Here is a 21,776-nt window from a genome sequence, read left to right on the forward strand (position 1 = left end):
GTGAGGAGAATTCCTTCACGCGGCCATAATACTGTAAATATTTCTCATTAAGGTCTCTCCATCAAAGTGGAGCACTTTAGAGGAAGCTCCACAGCTCGTGAAGGTTAGAAGGACACGCCCTCAACTTTAGAAACGGTGCAGTGGGTGGACGTGGGTTTGTCCTCAGCTGCTCACGTTACCAGCGGGGAAGAGGAGCACGCACAGAGACTCGGGTTTTGGGACTTGTGTCGGTCCTCTGTGTCTTCGCCCTTTTTTCTCTCCAGCGGATCCGATCTTCGAGCGCTTGGTACTGCCGCTGTCTTTCCCTCCCTGCGGTTCGGGGACTTGGAGAGTGGAGACTGAGGGGAATCCACCTGCCGGGGGAAGCGGACACACCTCGTGATGGATGCCCTGAAATCTGCGGGCAGGGCGATTATCAAGAGCCCCGGAGTTCCGCGGCACACATGGGGAACTTCAAAGCACGAGAGTAAGTGAGACGACGCGTGTGCGCAAATGTTTGGAAATGGTTGCAAAGACCCAGGCGACGTGGCAGTGTTATCTGTCAGAGAGGGGATAGAGCAGGACGAGATGTGCTAGTAGCCGGCTAGTGGACTGTTTATGACTGGAGAGCTTTTGTTTGTCTTGTTGCCAAACGTAGCCGAGCTGAATGTGCTGTGGTGGAAATACACGTTCATTTACAAGCCGGTTTTATTCTGTTGTCTCAGTTCTACCTACTTTCACTTCTTTATAGTCCTGCCAATTGTACTTCACCTAAACATATAGCTTTAATTCAAATTAGATAATGATATGGTACAGAAAATGTGTTCAATAACCAAATAGTTGAATCGGAAGTAAACCAAAGTTTTTGTAAATGGATTGGCCAATCATTTGCTGGTTTTGTTTTTGTTGTTGTTGTTGTTGTTTGGACACAACAGGGCATTTGAAGGCATCCTCTTTGGATCTTAAAACTTGTGGGCATTTGTCTCTCTGTTCTTATTGACATTTTATACACTAATTAATCAAGTAATCTACGCAATAATTTACAGAGTCAGTGAGAATGAAAACAAAGAATTTGATGCATCTTTTTAATTGGATACTATGCTAAAAATCTAACCATACAACTAGAGATGAATATGTTTAAGTCAGGGATCCAGTTTTGTCTCAATAGATTGTTCCTTCATTAGTCTTCGCTGACTTTTCTTAATATTTTTTGGGGTGTTTTTATTCATAAAAGTTCATTAATTCAGTGGATTCAACAGAAAATATTCAGTAATTATCTAACATTTGAATATTCTGTATTATTTGCAATATTTTTTCAAAATAGTTCAGAAAATGCACAACAAAATGTGGAGGATTGCTCCCAGACTGCTACAAAGTGAAGTACAGGAGGCTGTTGGGGCTGAGGGAAGGGTCAGAACAGCAGACCTTGTCACACCATCAGTGACAGACTGCTTCGCCTTCAGCCCTGCTGTCTCGCCGATGTGTCAAGTGTCGTCCTGAACGCTCCCTCCCCGCAGCTACTTTGCCTGTAAGCCTGTCACTGCCGTAAACGCCGGCATGCTGGTTTTGCCTTGTCCCAAATGTCTGCTTAGTGAATAATCAGCTGCCCCTGCCAGCTTTCATTAAACATGACTGATTAGGTTCACAGCCAGGAAGATGTTCTTGGTTTCTTCACGCTCCGTGGGAAGGAAGTTCTACGTAAATGATTTAAGCTTGAACAAACACTGACGGACAGAAGTTGTTATTTCCTGCAACACCGCCAACGTAACAGTAGTCTCCATTATTACAATGGTGACTTTATGATGACAAAAGCTGACAAACAAATCATCATGTTATCTTGAAAGCCATTGTCTGTGGCACATTGTTAGCAGGGGCCTCTGCATTGTGTGCTTTTCTTCTCTTCTTGTTGTCGGTGCCAGAAAAGAGAGGGAATAAAGAGGCGAACGACTCTGTCGGAGCAGAATCCAGCTGGATTTCAGCACCTGATGACAGAAGCAGTTTGTGTCTGAGAGCCACCAGGGGGATCAGGCTGGAAAAATGTGAACACATGCAGTCACAAACAGTGCAGACAGTGTCGGGGTGATCCAGAAGCTACTTAGCAGGCAATTTGGAGAGAGGACAGCAGTCCGTGTGCCAGCATGTGGCAACGCGTCAAAGCTGGCTGTCGGAATGCAAATAAGGTAGCGTTGCAGCTGCTTGGCTCAGTCATACGAATTAGGTGTGATTAAAGTTTGAAAAAGTGATGAATTATTTGTGTCCTGTCGACTGACTGGTGGAAACTGCACACAAAAATATGGATGTTAAGTCACTATTGTTAAATAACCACCATTAATGACAAAATACAGTTTTGAAAGACACTGTGCTGTGAAGGTGAGGTGAGATGGAAGCATTTAATTGGATGAAGACTTGAGTGTCATGAAATGATTAATGTGGTTGCCTCTTGACTTCTCTGCTAACACCACTGTAAGGTCAAACTGTCCCTCTAACAAACCCTCGGGTTAATGAGCAATCTGTGATAAGTCAGTCTAAAAAAATCTTTAATTTTTCCTCAGGAAGTGACCAGTCTTTGCACAAGTAAAACAAAAACAAAAAAAACAGGCTAAAATAAAACGATCTTTTTCTTGGACATCTATTGTAGCCGGTCTTTGGTTCTTCGTACAGCAGAAAAGTGACATGCACGTTCCCATTGCCCCTCGTGGCTGCCTGTTGTCATCTGTAGAGGTCAAAGCCACTGGCAGGGTGGAGGAGGACGCAGCGTGTACCTGGATTAGAAGTCATCCCTTTGGATCACGTCACACAGAAGCAGTGCGGGTCCTTCCCGCGTCTCCCAAGTCCCGAAACACTTGCCCTTGGTGCCAAGGATGTCCCTGTCGTCCAGTCTGCATCAGTTCAGAATGGTGTAGCTTTGGGGTAGTTGAATCCAGTGAGATAGGATCGTTGGTGTTGTATTTTGTTTGGAGCAAAGTCGTTTCATAATGTACAAATCAGATCTTGCTTCTGCTGCACAGCTGTGTGATCAATATGAGAGGAAAAGTAAGAATCAGACGTTAGTTCTTTAATGCACATCTTACGTGTGTTTCTGTTTGATTCTCAACTTTCATTGCTTTGAAAGAAAAAAAGAAAAGAAAAAAGAAACTATGTAATTTATATCACTGTGCTTTGCAGCACAGATCAGTGCCTAATCTGAAGTTAGTGGACTCAACAGTCATTAAATTGGACTGGTTGGGATCTCTGGCAGGGAATACTGCCCCTGCTGCTATTAAACCTGACAGGGGCTTCACTGACTGACATGCAGGAGGCACTAGTGTCAGTTAACACCGCCCTCAAGGAGCAATTATCTTTTGATGGCTCGTTAAGACTCAGGAACCCGTGAGTCAGAAAGATACCAGTGAGGAGGAGGAGGAGGAGGAACAGCCCCCTCCCCCATGAGGGAATAACAGAGGAAGTGTCAAAGAGAGGGATGAAGGCTCAGATTAGAGTGTACAATATTCCACAGGATTCCTGTGCTTTCAATTTGATAAATAAGATGGCGAGTTGATAATTAGGGCCTGATGGAACAGTTGGAGTTGAGTTATGAATACACAATTAAGTCCCATTAATGCAGCTTTATTTCTTACCATATACACTATAATCTGGTTGTGAAGCCCATTTAAAGACTACAAAATAACGATCCCCATTATTTTACAGCGAGTGATATACAGCAATGCAAATAGCCTGTTTTTTTCTTAGGTTTCTGAGATATCTGCCTCAACCCCAACACAATTGTAGTGAATATAATATTATTTATTGTGCGAAAACCATTGATAAATTACATTTCAAAAAGTCTACAGCATTGTGTCTAGTCAGAAAACAGTGTCCCGGTTAGCTCAGTTCTCACTGTAAACCACTACAAGTCTGCCTGAATGCAGTGCAGTGGGTCGTACAGTGGTTAGGACCGAGTTATTTAACGTGACGTCTTTATGAAAAGGTTGTATTAGCATACAGTACATGACCTTTTATAGCAGTGCCCTGTTTGCATTTACACTGAAAAATTAAATGATGGACCCAGAAAAGGTACAGAAATATCACAATAAGGAACACAGACAGTGTTCCTTGAAATTACATTTTTATATGACTAATTTGCAACAGCAAATATACATTTTCAGGAAATGTGATGTCACTTAGATTATTTTTAATGACAAAACTGTGAAACAATACATGTGGGAAGTTGCTAAATGTAGATGCCGTCAGTAAAATACTCTCTGACAATGCATTAGATAATGCAGGCCGGAGTTCCTCACAAAAGCAATTGAGAAAAAAAATAGTACTATATAAATGTAATTTGTTGTGTTTTTGTTTTTAATGGTTTCATCAAAAACTTTTGATAAATTGTTAAAAATGGAAGCACAATGGGATGCGTAAAACAGACATTAAATCAAACCTGATGTAACATTAATCTTTCTTGTCATAAACCATGTTTCAGTATTTTCATGCGAAAAGAAGAAACTCATATTGCACTTTTCAGGCTCCATACAGCATAAACAGTTATTTAGAAGACCAATTAAACCCACATATACTCGCTGCAGAGCTTCAGTATATCAGATGATGATTTTAGCAGGTTTCCCACCTATAGTCTGCATAATTCATGCTCACACACTCATCTGTCTCAAGTCACAGGCTGAGGATAGATTAGATGACAAAGTGCCGCTAATGAGTTTTCATGGAGCGTGCTTTCTGGAAGGCAACCTGTCTGAAGACCAGCAGCTGCCCAAGGTGGGAGGTATTGCTTGCAATGAACTGATGAATTGAAGTTATTTAAACCTACTGTTTAGCCACGAATGTCCTTTTGAATTTATAATCAGAAGGCTCACAGTTATCATTAGATAGTCAGGATTTTGATCTGTTGGTTTTTATAGTCTGAGCTTGAGCAGACCAATAACACTAACAGAATAGCATTCTGTATTATTCGTGAATTTAATAGATTTAACAAAATTTCCTTCAAAAAGTACTTCATAACTCTTCCCCGAACATGACTCGGTGAACATAATGTTCAAATGCAGTTTAATTTAGTTGTTTGAATGATAGCGGAGAGAACTATGTGTGAGTGCATGACCTTCTGACTCTTTCCACTTCAGAAGAGAACTACATGAGTTAAATCCTCCCCCCAACAGTCTGATTAGTAGGATTACTGTCAACAGCACAACCACCTCAGTGACAGCTCTGCACGGACTTTATTTTTCTGCCTTTTTTTTTAAAACTTCACTCGTTTTTCCACTTCATTTCATGAGGAAACTGACAGCAGATTTTAATTTAACGCAATTTTCTGCCGGGGATATATTATTATTATTATGTGCTTCTACTACCAAACAGCCCTGTGTGTGACTTTGATGTCCTTTTTTAGTCATGCTTGTGGTGATGCTCTGGGCACGGCAGTGTGTGTCTGCTCTGCATTGCCATGAAATATTGTTGCCATTCTAGGCTCCCACATGATGGATCCACATGATTTTGATGGTTTTTTTTTTTTTTTTAGTGAAATATCTGAACCATGACTGGATGGTTTGAAGTGAAATTTGATACAGACCTACTTGTCGCTCTCGGGTTGAATCACTTTCATCGTTGATCCCTTCACGTTTTATCGAATGCAATCATCTGGTCAACATTTTTGTGTTATGTGTTGACTTAGTGTTAGAGTTTCAATCTCCAAGATCTCTTTCCATCCTCTTTGGCGGCCCTAAGTGGTAAATGCAGCTGTGTTTTTGGACTTGACCTCCCAGAGATTCAAATGGTGTTGCTGGTCAGTTGGCAGTTGAAGAGAGCCTGTTGGCAAAAAACGCGTCACTAACTGTGCACTGCGTATGATTTTTTTTCCTGGTAAGGTCACCAATGACACCCAACTCGTGCAGCTCACCACCTCAATTTGTCAGTATCAGTGTCAACTTGTCACTTATCACGGACACACTGTCTTCAAGTGACCTGACGGGTGTGTTACACGCTGTGACCGAGTGTCAAACCACTCGTGACATTATCCATTGGTTTGTGAACTACTTTTCAGAGGCCTCCAGTTCAGCATTTCCGCCATTGCCATCTTGCTTTGAGCCTGAAGTGACCTTATTTGGTTGAGCTGGGGAGGAGCGAGTGGTAAATCTGAACGAGTGACGTCAGCGAATGACACAGTATTGTTTTCTGGAAACATTTTATTGACTTAGTATTTTGGGGGAGAAGTTGAATGAGAGTCTATGGAGCCAGAGGCTTTTTGGAGCCAACTCCTAGCGTACCCTTGGTGGCATTGAACACAAGGGCACTTCCATACTAGCCTCACTTTAAAGACCCAGAAGCTGTGTCCACTTTTATATGCAGTCTAAGCTTGTCATGGACACACTGTCCTCTCGTGGACTGACGGGTGTATTACATGCTTTGATGTGATAATGTGGTGTTTCATCAGTGGACGGCAGACTCAATTACCAATGTTGTTGTTTTATTTGGTGATGAATATTAACTCAATATTCAATATTATTAGTTATACTTGCAAATATAAGCATGCTAACACGTTGAACCAAAAATAGTGAATTTGGTAAAAAAATAATAATTCTACAATGTAAAATATCAGCATTTTAGTATTGCCACTGTGAACATGTCAGCATGCTGTTAGCGGTAAGCATTGGTGTGCTTTTTTAGTAGAGAGTCAGAGGTGCTAATATCAAAATAGGCTTGTGTTATGTGAGCCTAGATTTTTTATCTCCACCTGGTCAGTGGCCTGCTGGAAGTTTATAATAGGATATATTATTTTAAGTTGTAAATCAATCTGTCTGCTGTATTTTTTCTTTTACAAATGTTTGTTGTTTGTCAATGTCTTGTGAGGGCAGTTCAGGTACAAAGATTCCCTTTAGAGTTTCATTCTCCTCAGTCACACAGTATTTACCGGATTTAGGCATTTTTTTCCTGCATGTTTGTCGGGGCAGCTGTGAAACCTCACACTGGTTTTGACAAGTGCTTTTACCACACTAAACGCTCCTCTTGTCACTTCTCATCTTGTGTTTTAATCCCGTGGCTGCTGTGATTTAATAGAGTCATTCTTCTTCTGTCATAGGTCTGGGTTTAATCAAAGCTTAGTTGGAGCCCATCTGTCCTATTCCACAACTATCGTTTCTGTAATAATGCTTTAAAATCCCCACTGTGCCAAGGAGATTCACTTTAATTCCTCCTTGTGGTTTAAGGATAACTGAAGATATTTTAGCCAAAGATACAAGGTACAGTGAGTGCTTTATCTTGCTATCTAGTCAAAACAAAGGAGTTAGTGTGCAGGTACTAGGAAGAGTATGTGTGAAGGATCTGACAAGGTGTGTGTGTGTGTGTGTGTGTGTGTGTGTGTGTGTGTGTGTGTGTGTGTGTGTGTGTGTGTGTGTGTGTGTGTGTGTGTGTGTGTGTGTGTGTGTGTGTATTTTGTAGAGACGTGTAGTGCAAATGTTACTTCAAAATGTCATTTTTTTTTGGATGTTTCTCTACACATTTTGTTGTATCTATAAGCTCCACTTATATCTGAATTTTAACTCAACATTCAAATAGAAATCTTGATTAAACATTTTTGTTGTTCATTCTGTGACATGCCGTCTCCTGTTTGTTCTATTTGAAGGCTAAGGTTTATTTTCTTCACAGCTCCGCTTCACACACATTGATTTTCAAACCTTGGCCTCATGTTATTAAAAACTGCTCCACATCATATTCTATATTGATTTTCTTTGTGAAGCACCTGGGAGTTGTGTTAAGGCAAGTGTATTTTATCATGGTCCACAGTATGTATGTGCTGTAAATAGTTATATTTGGTAACTCTTTATTTTTTTTTAAAGCCTTCTAGGATACTTATGCCTAAATTTGTATCAGTGTCTCATCCACTAACAGCCATGAGGGCATCTTTCACTCCCACAGTCTAACATGTCTGACTGCCTGCTTCCCCTCCATAAACACCACCATGTGTAATCAAACTACTGTTTCAGAGTCTTATCCAGAGTTCATTATTATGCTGCTCTGTGCAGTCTCTCTCTGGAGTGTTTTTAGCACCGACAAGGTTCCCTGGCCTGAAGTAAAGTGAATTATGCAACACGGGGAAACTGAGAGACCCTATCTTGGGAGAGGTGCTTGTTTGGCGAGCTGCAGCAACACGCACACGCACGCGCACGCGCACGCACACACACACACACACACACACACACACACACACACACACACACACACACACACACACACACACACACACACACACACACACACACACACACACACACAGTCCAGCTTCCTATTTAAAGTGTATAGTTAAGTCCTCACATCTAAATGCCGTGTTTGATGCCTGTGGCAGCTGTCTGTGAAATAGGATATGCTGTCACTCAGGTGTAAGAGTCCTTATGAGCATGTTTTTGATTGTTAGTCTGCAGCTGTGCAGATTAAGTACTGCGGATGCCTATTTGTGTGTGTGTGTGTGTGTGCGCGTGTGTGTGTGTGTGCGTGCGCCTATCAGCTGAACCTGCTCCTCCACAGGAGAGGCAAATTCCATCTGTGTTCTGTACCTCTGAAAAATTCAACTCCCCTCACCATTTCTGACACATCATGTCCCTATCTGAGCTGAGCACCCAGAGCCGAGGACCCCACTCCTAAAAATAACCTCACGCCATCAAATAGAAAATGGAAAACTTCTGTAGCACAGTGCTGTATGGAACCGCTGCATGCAAGCCGTTAAAGTTGAAACAAAGTACCAGAAAGCCCAGCAGAAGTTTTCTCCAAAGACGTTAGTTATCTTGATGTGGTGCTTGTCAGATTAATTAAGATGAGCTGCTGGTGTTGAACCCGGCTGAGATAAGTGAATTAGCTTTTAACGGATTCCTCTGATCAGTTTGATATTAATTATGAAACTGATTAAGATTGACTTTTAAAGCTGCTGAAAATTACTGCTTGATTAATTTGGAATTATTTTTGTTGTTGTTGATGGTTCTGTCTTTAATTATTCTTTCAATTATTATTATTGTTACATGAAAAATTATCTGATTTGCAGCCTCTTAAATCTGAATATTTTCTGGTTTCTTCAGACCTCCATGATAATGAACGGAATACTTTTTTAGTTGTGAACTGTTGGTTGAGACAAAACGAGACATTTTAGGCAACACCTCGGGCTTTGATCGACATTTTTCACGATGTTCTTACACTTTGAAGACCAAACAACTAATCCATAATAAAAATAATCATTAGTTCTAGCCCGAAATATAATTTTGGAGGACATACCATGGGCACAACGGTCTAATTTCCACTGAAGTTACGGTTGACACGTGTCCCTAACTAGTTTGATATACTTACTAATATGACTAATAGTGTTTCTCTCTTACTTTCCAACAGCTGCTAAAATCCAGATAAGAACAACTCTTAAAGTTTGTAAAAAATATTTGTAGGCTTCATGAAGTCACCCTCATTTATTACAGTGTGCTCACAGCATTAAGTTTAGGTGCTGCAGCAGCAAGGGATTTGAAAACTTTTTTTTTTTTTTACCCACAGCAGTAACTTGCAGGCAGCATAGAGGTTGCCCTACCTTACTGCTCAAGGAATTGGGGCACATTCTGCCTGGGAGGAGGGCAGGCAAGCAGAAATGGCACCTGCTGTGAATGTTTACCTCTTCTTTGGATGTTTTATTTATACTCCTCTGACAGAAGCTAAAACTAAACATCAGTTTAGAACTGGGCAAAGACTAAAGAACAGAGTTACATTCTGGGAATTGTGGCTATTTACTTTCTAGCTAAGAATTAGATGAGAACTTTGACACCACTTTCATGTCGGTGCAACTCTTCACTGGCCAATTCAATTACGATTCACCTGTCAATTATTCTATTGCACAATACATCTCAATGCGGTTTATAGGGGAGACTTTAACCCAGGTGAAACAACCCTAATAGTTTGTCTTACACTGTGTTCCCCTAACAGTTCAAAGAAATCATGATATAGCTGGTTCATTTGTGAGCAGTGCTCCTTCCAGTAAGCTGTTTCCACCCGTTTCCCATCTTTGTGATAACCTAAGTTACCCAGTTGCCGGCTCCAGCCTCATATTTACTGTACAAATAAGATAGTTGTATTGATTATCTGAAGCAAATGGGCATATTTCCAAAAATGTTAAGTTGGTGAGTAACAGTGCAGCAACTTTTCAATTTTTTTCTTTTATTCATTACTCCAAAGCATAGAAATACTTAAAAGCATAATCATTAATTTTATTCTGTCATTTATAATGTATATACAATTTTTGTGAGAACTTCTGACTTCCTTTTAAAACAAACAATGTTTTTGCATATAAAGTTCCTGCAAAAAAAAAAAAATAATACCCCAAAAGATGTACCATTTAGTCTGTTGAGCCATTTTTAAATGCAAAGCTGAAGCACTCCCAATGATTACCCCCTGTATCTTGATGCCCCCAGAGACGTGACACCTGAGAAGCTGAGGTATGTGGCTGTGTCAGATGAGCATCCATCACTCAGCTGGAAGGGTCTGAAGTGCTCTACCGCATTAGAGGAGATTCCTGTGGGATGCCCTCATCTATTAAAGGGGTGCAGAGATAGACCGTCTCGAATGAGCAGCTCTCAGAGGTGACTTGTTTTGCTTTGGTGGGATAATGGATGGGTGCGCTAATGATTGCCCAAGCAAGGCATTGTTTTCTTGGAGCTCAGCTTGAAATGGGAATCAGAAAACAGGCTGGATTACCTTTTTTCTTTCTTTTACGAGTCACAGCCTTGCCCTTGAATAGAAAACAAAATATTAAATATACACCTATTATTTCATGAATGGATTTCCTTTCAGGGAGCTATTTATAGTTGACGAAGATGTTGAAATGGGAGCCCGCAGACTCCCGGGGGAAAAGATCTGTATCAGCAAAGAGGAAATCATGCCCTGTTTGAATTGCTAATGAAAACAATCCTTCGATGGTGCTGAGCGATTATACTTTATGAATAAATAACCGTGAGGAAATATGTCCTACAGCAATGAGGTGTCTGTACTGTGAATGTGGCAGTGTAATGTGGCTCAATTCTGGAAATCTCTGGAGTGATCTTTAATGTATTTCATATTATAAGTGTTGATATAGAGTCATTGTTCTCCTCTTACTTTACAATTTACAGTCTTGTCCTCAGTTGTTCAGTTACTAAAATTCCTGTTGCTACATGCAGCAACATGTAACAACTGTATATATGTTCAGGTCATTGCGTAGAAACTGTCCTTCGTGCTTCAGACATATATGGAACTCTCAGAAGTAATAATTTAACAGAAAGCAGTAACCTACATGTCGGGTAAAAACAAAGAGTGGCTGCTGAGTCAATCAATAAAAATGATCCAAAGCACTTTTAATGGACATTTAGTCTGCGAGTCACCTCCGTGTTCATTGATCTTTGGTCAATGATAAACTATAACTGCCGGGAGATTGCAAACAGCCTGTATGACAAACAGTCGCTCCTCTGGCCGTGTTGTGTTTGACTAATTAACGCATGCAGGGTGAAGCTTACAAATGAGCATTTACATAGCTTTACACAAGCGTTTCTAAATAAACTTGTCATTTAAAGGAGGACATGCTCACAAATTCTCAAACCTGAACAGCAAAACCAGCTGCGTATCAGTGTCCTACCAAATGACCTTCATGATGACTTCAGAAATGATTAAGATACGATTTTATTGATCGAAGAACTCTGTGGTTAAGGTTTGGTTTAGGGGTGTGTGATATTATATTGTTGTCGACAACATCTGTATAATCTTTAATTGTTTTTAAAAAGTGATATTACGATAATAACACTATTCCAATTTGTTGATATTGTATAATGTGCGTAACATTGGCACAGCATAGCTGAAGGCAGCTCCACAGTGGAGGAGTTGCAACTTGGGGGCAACACAACAAGCTGTAAACACATTTACATATTATTGCCTCATAAAGTTCCTACAGTACAGGTGCCCGTTTGCCCGTCCAGCAGACACAGAACTACATTTGCATTAATTTTGAGTCGTGTTTAGTCCACCTTACAAATGATAAAAGTCCAATGCTCCGTCTTCTTCTAGCTCTAATTTGGTCTCCGCCATCTCCTTTCCTTAAACCAAAAGGTTTGAGTTTAAACACATTAAAACACAAAGAGTAACTGCAGAGTTGGGTGATAATTCTCAAGGGAGATCCTTTTCCCATCACTCAGTCATTTGATCTGTTATTAATTCAAAAATATAAATTAGTGCTGATGTTTTTCTGGTGAAGACAGTCTTAGACAGGCCTACTATTTATCACGCAAAGATTAGAATATCGTTTTTCAGCCATTAAACATGCATCACTGCACAGAAGAGTATTGGTGTCTTTATGAATTAAGTAACTAAACTACCAAAGCTGTCAAAGTAGTATGAGAAAGGAAATACCTGTTTTTCCACCTGCTCTTTAACTGTGACATCCTGACTGAATTAATGGTGTTAAACTTTGTTTAGTTGATGGCCCAATCTTCACCTTGACTTTAATAGAAAAGTTGTGCTGCGCCTTACTCACAATTGACTCCAAATATCATTTGAACCAATCAGATACAGTATGAAGCAGACATACGGTCCGTTTAATCAGTCTTCCAGGGAAAAACAGATTACAATGAATGCTATTTTAAGTTATTCTGGTGACACTACACACTGAATCATGTATCCTGGATTTATGCCACGTGGCTTGGGTTAATAACTATTTTTATTGTCTGCTTATCTGGCTCAGTCCTCCTGCGCAGCATCATGCCAACCACATACCAACTGTCACTGTCTGCAGAGTAAATATTAGCACACTTTTCACGCTGGGATGCCAGCTATTAATAGAGTGCAGGAACTAATCCAAGAACAAAACATAAACGTCTGTGTTGGCTCTTAATTTGAAGCATGTGATAACGTATGCCCCCAAAATAACCTCAGTACTAATCCCATTTCATTCTCTGGGCACTTCTGAGGACAAAACATGCTACTTAGAGAGGAAAAGATAAGACTGTGAAACTGCTACAAGTGAGAACGCTAGTTTGATCCTCTCTAATTAATGATTCATGGAGCTTTTGGAGGGCGTTTTATGATGGGAGAGTTGAGGCCTATGTTTTGCATAATAACTACAGTCAAAGGAAATTAGCATTCAGGACATAATTTGCTGTTTTATGAAGAGTTAGATAAGAAAATTGCACTAATCTCATATCTGCCTGCTAAATATTCTCATAAAATCATAACCCTTGTAAAGAACACAACTTTGTATAAGATATAACCAAGTGCTCATAATGTGATGCTCAGTGGATTCAAGTTATAATGGACTTTATATGCAATTGCAGTGTGAAGTTAAATGTATACAATGCAGCTCGCCTGTCAGTTAACATACTGATGACGCTTTTCCACCAGATGGTACTTGTCAACTTGGCTCGACTCTACTCGCCTGTTTTGGTTTTAGATTGGACAAAAGTTGTGCGAAGTACCTGGTGGTTTTTTATTTTCTATCGGCTTTGTTGAGGCTTCAAGTGAACTGAGCTGACACTAAAAGCTGTCGTGAAAACATTGAAAGCCACTGATTGGTCAGAGAGAATTGTCACTAGAAGCATCACTGCATCATCATTGCGTGACATGAGACATCATAGCATTGGACCACCTAATTAATTGCAACCCACAAAACCACATGTGTGGTCACATGGCAAGGTGCAGACTTTCTTCTGTTTGGTTGTCAACAAAAGCATCCATCAAGTGTGTGCATGTTGCTTTGTAGATGATGTCAGTAGTTTTACGCGGAATCACTGTGTCGACCAGCTACTGCAGAGCAAAAAGAAATCCAGAAAAAGTACCTGGTACCAAAAGTGAGAAGAGTTGCGTGGAGTTGAGTCGTACCTTGTCGTGGAAAAGCGATATACGAGGTCCATTTAAGTTCAAGTATCCTCTCCCCTGCTTCGCCCTGCTTCCCTTTTTTGAAAAATCTTTGCTCCAACCAGACAAGAGGACATCAACCATATAGCCATTTTCAAGGCTTCAGTTTACCTCTAATGCAGGCCAATGGATGACATCATCGCCTGGTTCGTAAATATTTACATACAGTTTATGGATATAAACCATTCATGAGGTTTAGAGGTGCAGTCAGATGTACTTTGTTGGTTTTGGACAACAAGATAACTGTTTCTGTCTATTCTTGTTGCCAAACTAATTAGTTACCACACAGATTAAGAGTGGTATTAAGTGGCATCTTCCCCTGTTAATATTTCCTTTCAAATTTCTGTTTCTGATTACAAAGACAGCTACAGTAAAGGATATCGGTCAGTCGACAGACCTCACATTTCTTGGGCCGTATTCACAGTCTGTCCTGAACAGCTCCCACTTTGCTGTTTCTCTATTTGCTCAGCCATGCATATTCCAGATAATTCTCATCATGGTTATGATTAACAGCAGATATGGTGTTTGAAGTGAAAGCAATCAGTGAGGGTTATGGTGAAAAAGAAATTATGCTGAAAGACTCACGCGAGCATGGATTCATTGAAGGACCTCCGGGTAAAATAGTTGAGTTATGAACCTGAATTATTTTACTCCAGATAATTATTTTACTCCGTGTAAATGAAATAAAAGCTTAAAGGAACTAATTTATCCACCCACAGGAGCTTGACGACTGCACTGCCATAAAATATATACAAGTAGACACAAATCAAATTAAATCTCTTTTTAGTCCACATTTTTATTGGTTTTGCTTACATTTGTCTTTTTCTGACAGTTTTGTGAGCATAAAATGAAGAGCATTACATTGAAATGTGAATTCATTAAAATTACTTGATTTACAATAGAGCCTCAAGAAGTTTTTAATTTAAAAAGTGTCAAATGAGAAGATGGCACTATTCAAGTTGATGATCACAAAAAAGGGAACATGAATCCAGCACCCAAATCCATCATATTTTTAGTAGATTTTTGGTTTTTACTTCTCTCTCTAAAAAACATGTCATCATTTATTTTGCATCAAATAAGGCAGTCCTTGAAAATGCTTTAGATATCTCTTTTCATTTCTACAAAAAAAAAAAAAAAAAAACCTTGCAAACTCAAGCTCACTCATTGAAGGTGTTTTCTCTGTCAGTTTGTCTTTGAGTCCAGTTAATAAACTAACAAGCGAACTCCCTTATACCTTCCGTTGAGATGTTTCATCATATTTGGAATTATTCAAATATAATAAAATGAGTTTGAAATCAATTTTCAAAGAAAATCACTACACCTCTGTCATTTAGACATTAATGCCACTAAACATACTAGCGCGGAAATGATGAGTAGATTCATCTATTAGCTGATCAACAGAAATAATTGACAAATATTTTAATGACCATTTTAATAGAGTAATTTTTAAAGACAATGTGCCAACCATTTGGAAGTTTTAACTTGACATTTGTTAAGATTGAGTGCTTTTATTTATTGTTAGGAGATAGTAACCAGAAAATGTCTGTAATAGTGAAAATAATCATTAGGTGCAGTCTTAGAAATTACATTATCATGAGAAAATACCATCTTGAATAAATGTGCATATTTGTATTTATTTTTTTATAACTTGCTCTTTATTCTTTTTAAACACTAATACATCTGGTGCAGCAGCATTCTTGATGTGTTGGCTTTAAGGAAATCAAAGTTGTGTCGGTATGGTTTTAAAATAGACTGACAAGTAGTTTTGTACACTGGTCCGCTGATTGTGGGGGATTTTTATGTACCCGTGTAATTCTACCGTTCCACTGTGGTTTGTAGTCTTCTTTTGATGCTAAGCCAAGCTGTTCAGTAATGCAATTTGCAGGTACCGCCTCCCTGCTGCTGCCTGGTTGTTGGTTATCGAGCCTGTGGTTGCTTAGCAACATTAGCTGCTAATCCATGATTCTGTCTTTGTTATTGTTGATGTTGTCAATGTGCGAGGAGCTGCTCGTCCTGACTGAGCGGTATACCTAATGCCCCGAAGCCTGTCTAATTAGCTAGTCTCTTAGAAACTATATGTGAGGAGGATTTATTTTTTATTTTTTTGTATCTGTGCAGTCAGAATCAGAAGAAGTGAATATACAGGAGGTGAGTTAAGGGACAAATTTTAGAAAGCAGGAAGAAGAGCGAGAGCTTGAATGGTAAAACACTTGAGCTATACTCTGTTCCGCCTCAAGGCAGAATCAGAAAACCAGTTACACCCCCCCCCCCCACACACCCACACCATCCCAGCCCACCATCTTCCCTGAATGTGCGGCCTATTTTCCCTGTCAAGGTGGTGTCCTAGATTCAAAGTTCCATCAGATGGGTAAAACAGAAAGGCAAAGAGATTACATCAAGAAGGATGTGGAGGATGGGGGTGTCAGCGGGGTCTCAAAAGCAAGCCGAATGCTTTCTTTACTCGTATACTGAGGCTGTGCTCATTCCATTGGACTCGGATCAAGATGTCCTACTTGCTGACCTGTTGGGAAATGGAAAAAAAGGGAAGGCTTTTGTTGTTTTGACCCTGGAGCACACACTTGTTCATAGAGCTTTCGCTATTAAATATAGTTTTATGTTATCTTGAGGAAACTGTGTGTCTGCCCGCTGCTTTGCTGTGCATATGCCCTGTCTTGCGTCAATATTCCTGTGTGTATATCTGTGTGCTCTTATTTGTGTTGTTAATTAACCATTAGGAGGTGTTCAGCCAGAGCAGAATTCACCCGGGTACGATTTTGACTTCTCAGTGCAAATTAAATTACTGAGCGTGGAGCTCGCAGAGACAGCTGGCGATCGCTGCATGTAGCTGAAGGCGTGCAGAGCACATGGTACCTATTATACTACAACAGCACCTCCTCCAGTCAGATCAGCTACTGTGAAATGCGACAATTGTCAGTTGTTCGTTCAACACAGCGTCAAATATTTTACAGTTCTCAACGTCTCAGGGCAGTGGTGTTCTATCTAACTTTATGTGAATACACTCGAGGCCCGGTACCTTCATTGTAATGCACCGATTCCTTCAGTGTGTGTACCAGCTTTGAAGCTTTTCAGTGAACGTAATGGAATCAGTGCTCTTGCTGCAATATCTTGGGTGTGAAAGTGTTGCCAAGCTTCACTTTGTTAGAGAAGCAAATGTTATCAGTGCACCACCAAGACCCTAATCTTGTTTTGTCCTCTTTTAAATTCAATTACATTGATGAACACTATCTCACAAGCAGACACTCACACCGACATTTACTGTTGTTAAGCTTGTATGCACACTGGCCTCTTATAAAGTTCAAAATGCACATTTTTAGTCTTCTTGAGGATTTTCTTCAACATGTTAAAATCCAATTAGCCACCCTCGGCTTGTTCCTGTCATTCTTATCAGTCCCGGTCCCTGTGTAGACTCACACGGGATTTATTAAAAATTGAAGGGCTCCTCTTTTAGGGGGATAATATATTGGAAACCCTGCAGCATCAACATAAAGCTCTTTAATAATTCATGTCTGTAGCCTGGTGAAGATGCAACATGGACTGTGGCACTTTAGCTTTGTAGTGCAGTGTCATTTTTACAGAACTAAACTAGCCTATGCAATCTTTTGACCAAGACTTGATGTATTGCAGCTTCAAATGACTCAAACTACAAACAAAGATTAATAATGGAGCAGATCAGGGTTAGGTAATAGTTTGGGATTGACCCGTCTCTAAATCCTGCCACCTTCAGCTGATGCGTCTGTCAAGCTTTCCTTTTTAACATGGTTCATATGCAGTTCACTGTTATAGCTGTGGCAGACTGGCTCAAATATGTTTTTAACCTATTTTTGCATATCTCTCATTTCACTAAGAAGTTAATAACAGCATCCTTCTTATTTTTAGGTGAGTTATAGATTTTGTATCCTGAAATGGTGACTGTTGCTAAAGTAGCAGATTTTATGAGTCGCAGCTAACTCACTAAGAAGCACTAACGCATTTAGCTGACTTTTTTATATTTTCAGCTGATTTGTTTTAGAACAAAAACTGTCTGAATGGGTCTTGAATATGCATGTATTGGTTACATAACTACGCAGTGCTTGAAGACTGAGGCCAAACCTAGAGACTGAAACTATTAAGCTAGATGTCCCAATCATCTAGTGTTTCTCAAATCTCATGCTAAATTTAGCTGGGGATGCTGGAATGTAACTATAAACTTCCACAAACCAATTACAGAGAAGGGCAGAAATGCTATTGTAACTGTAAAATCTGATTTGAGATGCTATGCGGATTTTGTAATGTAACCTTAATCCCAAAACATGAGGAAGTTAGATGATGATATGCTTGAAAAAAGAAAAGCTTACCCTAGTGACCTGGGAATGCTGGGAACATTAGAGGAGATGCACACTGTTCCATTTTTTTTTAATACTTTTGCACTCGCGTTGACCGCTTGAAAAAAAGAAAAGTAAAAACAATTCCACTGGAAAAACTTCTTTTTAGCTTCTTTTTTTTTTAACTTTTATTTTCCATGCCCTCTGTCTACATTATACAATACAATAATCTAAAGTATTCACCTATTTTAGTAGCATGATATTGGTTGAAAAATCTTAAAGGAGAAATGCACCCAAATCTTACTATATAGACCCAATCATAATATACGATATACAATGCCCTCCCAATACAGTGGAAGTCAATGGCATTCTATTTGTTTGCGAGTAAGACGGCCTTCCGCAGATACAATGCCCCATATCTACTGTAATTTTCCCTTTATTTTGATTGAGTTTTCTTCTACAAAAGCCTGAAAACCTTTTGAGCTGTTCTGTAGCTGAACCTGCCCTTTGACCTCCTGTGGAGAAGGGCGAGCCAAAAAAGGAATTTCTCCCTTGTGGTTTAATTAAGCACTGATGGACCGATCTTCGGTGGAAGTGAACCTGCTGCTCTGACCAGTAAATGTATTACACTTAAATGCACAATTGTCATTTAAGACCAAAAATATATGAGACGCCTGATCAGTATCACCTCTCATCCAGAACAGTGAAAGGTCCCGCGGCGTGCTGTCCACCATTAAACATTTATGTTTAAGAGCAGACCCCGTAGTGTTATTGAAGATGAGTTAATAATTCAGAGTTGTTGGAAGCGGTCGATGCTGCTCGCCTTCACAGCTGCATGAGGTCTGCCAGCGACAGATGGCTCAACCCATGTGGAGAATTTAGTGCCAGTATAGCCCAGTAGAGCATTGGACACATTGTGCTTGTCTCTGTTTTTCTCTCCATGCTCTTCTCGCTCTCGTTTCATTTGGTTTCATGAGCAGCACAGTATTGGAACTTAATATTCAATATTTATCAGTTGGTTAAGCATTCATAGTATTTTTATCGCTGGTGTTAAAAGAATGCTTTGCAATGCTGTAGATGAAGAGATCATGTTTCCCTTATCTCACTGTTACATTTATCTCAGATTGTGGTCTGTTGCATAGTTGTGTAGTTATTCCACTCCTGCTGCTCATCTGCCGAGTATCCAGGTGTTGCTAAGAGATATTTTCTTCTCTCTGCATGGTTGCGTGCAGCATCGTCAGCTCGAGGACAGCTTGGTACTACCTGTTGGGAATCACAGCAACAGCAGGACATTGCAGGCATTCTGTAAAGTTTATCAGAGCGTTGATACTGGGTTTGTGGGGTCTGTCAACCTGTTTTTCTCTGAGATCAACACTGTTTTCTACTGCAGGAATTCTAGCTTCTTATCCAGTAAAAGGTGGCACTAAATCTCAGTCAAATGTCCGTCAATTTAAAAAGTGCATGATAGATTCAAATTCAGGAGATTATCATCTTTCTTTTTTTTTACATTTGAGATTAAAATATATTACAGAGCTGTGATAGACATTTTAAGCTGCTGAACAACAACAACAAAAACATCATGTTAAAATCATTATATCAGACAGTGTTTGCCAAGTCTGACTTCAGCCACACCGCTGTCTGCTCAGCTATGACGTTACTCTGCCAGCTCACATGTTGTCTGAGCTGAGTAAACAGTCGGCTCAACAAACCCTGCTATGATGACACTGACCTGAAAACTAATTCTGACATACTTTTAACTTTTATGTCTATTTTAAGGATTGTAGCGCATTTTTTAAAGGTGACATTTAAAAACGTCAACATAACCTGTAATTGTCTAAATAAATAAATAATTATAACCTATAATAATATCTGTTACGCGGAATAATATGCCTTGTTAACTTGATTATGTGACGTGTTCATTTATCATTTGCGAGCATTCGTTCATTTCTTTTGTGTTGTGACCTGTCTTTCTGTCCAATCAGAGCTGCCAGAGAACTGGACGGACACCAAGGAGACTCTTCTGGAGGGGATGGTGTTCAATGTGAAGTACCTGGGTATGACTCTGGTGGGCCAGCCTAAAGGAGAGGACATGGCCTCTGCTGCCATTCGCAGAATTGTTGCCACGGTGAGTGGCTGCTGCTTTTATGACTCAAACAACCTTGTAATGTTATTATATCAGCCATGCTATTGGCTCTGCCATTTTATGTTCACTGCTTGATGAATCTTATATACTATACTTGGATTTCACCATTAAACACTGAATACGGGGCATATTTTTGTACTGATTCTGGTATTTGCTAAAGATGCTGCAAAAAAATACTGCAGGCAAGAACAGCCCCTTCATTAGCAATGTGGCGTTTTAAGAGAGTACTCTGTGAATATTCCAATTGCTGTGATTCTTTTTATAGAAATTCCCTGATGGATTTGTGAAATTAAAGCCCCAAACTACAGTGCACATTATCCAAATGACTTAAAGGGCAATACTTGATAAATTTAGATTTGATCCATGTTTGCCTTATGGCCCAGGACAACATTTTGTCAGGATGACTATTTATTCAAACAGTGAACATAAGATAACATCAGCAAATGCACTGTGGACACCCCTATAATCATCCAATTTAAATTCCTGGATCGGTGTGATGTTTTAAGTTGGCATGCAGGATGGACCATCCTTTCTAGGGAAATGTTTTGATTCGGATGCTTTTTGAAATATTTAGCTGCCTACTGGCATTAGTTTGAAGCTGAGCAATCAGTGTCATTCACCTTCAAATTTCTGTCATTTGTTTGTGCATGGGTTATGTTTATGTCAAGGTCAGTATATCTGCATGGCAATATGGCAGTTAATCAAGGATTATCAAGAGATCCTCACATGCAGCAGTAAAATCTCCATTTGGATGTTTACTAAACATCATTGGACCACACAGGGAATTTCTGAGCATGGTTTCCCACATCAATTCAGTATTCTGTCAGGTTTTACAAGACTGTTTTGAAAACTGTAAATTGACTGTTGCATTTGAAGCAGTCAGTTTGGAGACACACAAAGACCCTAATTACAGGAATGCCTTTTCGCATGCAAACCTTTATATTATATTCATGATTCTCCCTCTCATTTCCTTTCATTCTCACACACACACATGCACACCTATTCACCTTAAATCACCCACAATGAGACAGTCTAATCTGTCTGAGGCCTTCTTTGCAGGAAGAACCGCCTGGCACAGGCAGTCTAAATCATAAACCCCCCACTTCTCAATTAGAGACTGAACCGAACCTAATGGCAGGATTAAGATTCAATTGATTTATACCAAGACAAAACTCAGTTGTCTCTGTCTGTTCCCTTGGAAACCAATCGACCTGAATAGGATTACTGAATACATTTGTGACTTTTCCATTCGCTACATGCTTCAGTCAGACACGATAAGATGAGACGGAGGGACCAAACATATCGAGAAAAGGCTGCGCTTGGCGTATCTCAAGCTGACAGATTGGTTTTTGCCTGGTGGCATGACACAGGAAACATGACAGCAGAAACTGTAGCTCTTAGCACTTCCGATATGAATGAGCTACCACAGTCAGCTACAGCGGCCTTTC

General features: G+C 39.9%; 1 protein-coding gene across 1 annotated transcript in view; it reads left to right on the forward strand.

Moving 5' to 3' along the window:
* The first annotated feature begins 48 nt into the window (after positions 1–48).
* LOC138637185 (low density lipoprotein receptor adapter protein 1) overlaps positions 49–21,776 on the forward strand; it is a 40,971-nt gene continuing 19,243 nt past the window's right edge. Inside the window, exons 1-2 of the mRNA XM_069725693.1 lie at positions 49–466; positions 20,168–20,310. Of these exons, the coding sequence (XP_069581794.1) occupies positions 382–466; positions 20,168–20,310 (228 nt within the window). The 5' untranslated portion in view covers positions 49–381. The remainder of the gene's footprint in view (positions 467–20,167; positions 20,311–21,776) is intronic.

Source organism: Brachyistius frenatus, unplaced genomic scaffold (genome assembly GCF_029030835.1).
Source record: "Brachyistius frenatus isolate BFR_SWC_R1_liver_20210118 unplaced genomic scaffold, ASM2903083v1 Contig_438, whole genome shotgun sequence".
Classification (NCBI taxonomy): domain Eukaryota; kingdom Metazoa; phylum Chordata; class Actinopteri; family Embiotocidae; genus Brachyistius; species Brachyistius frenatus.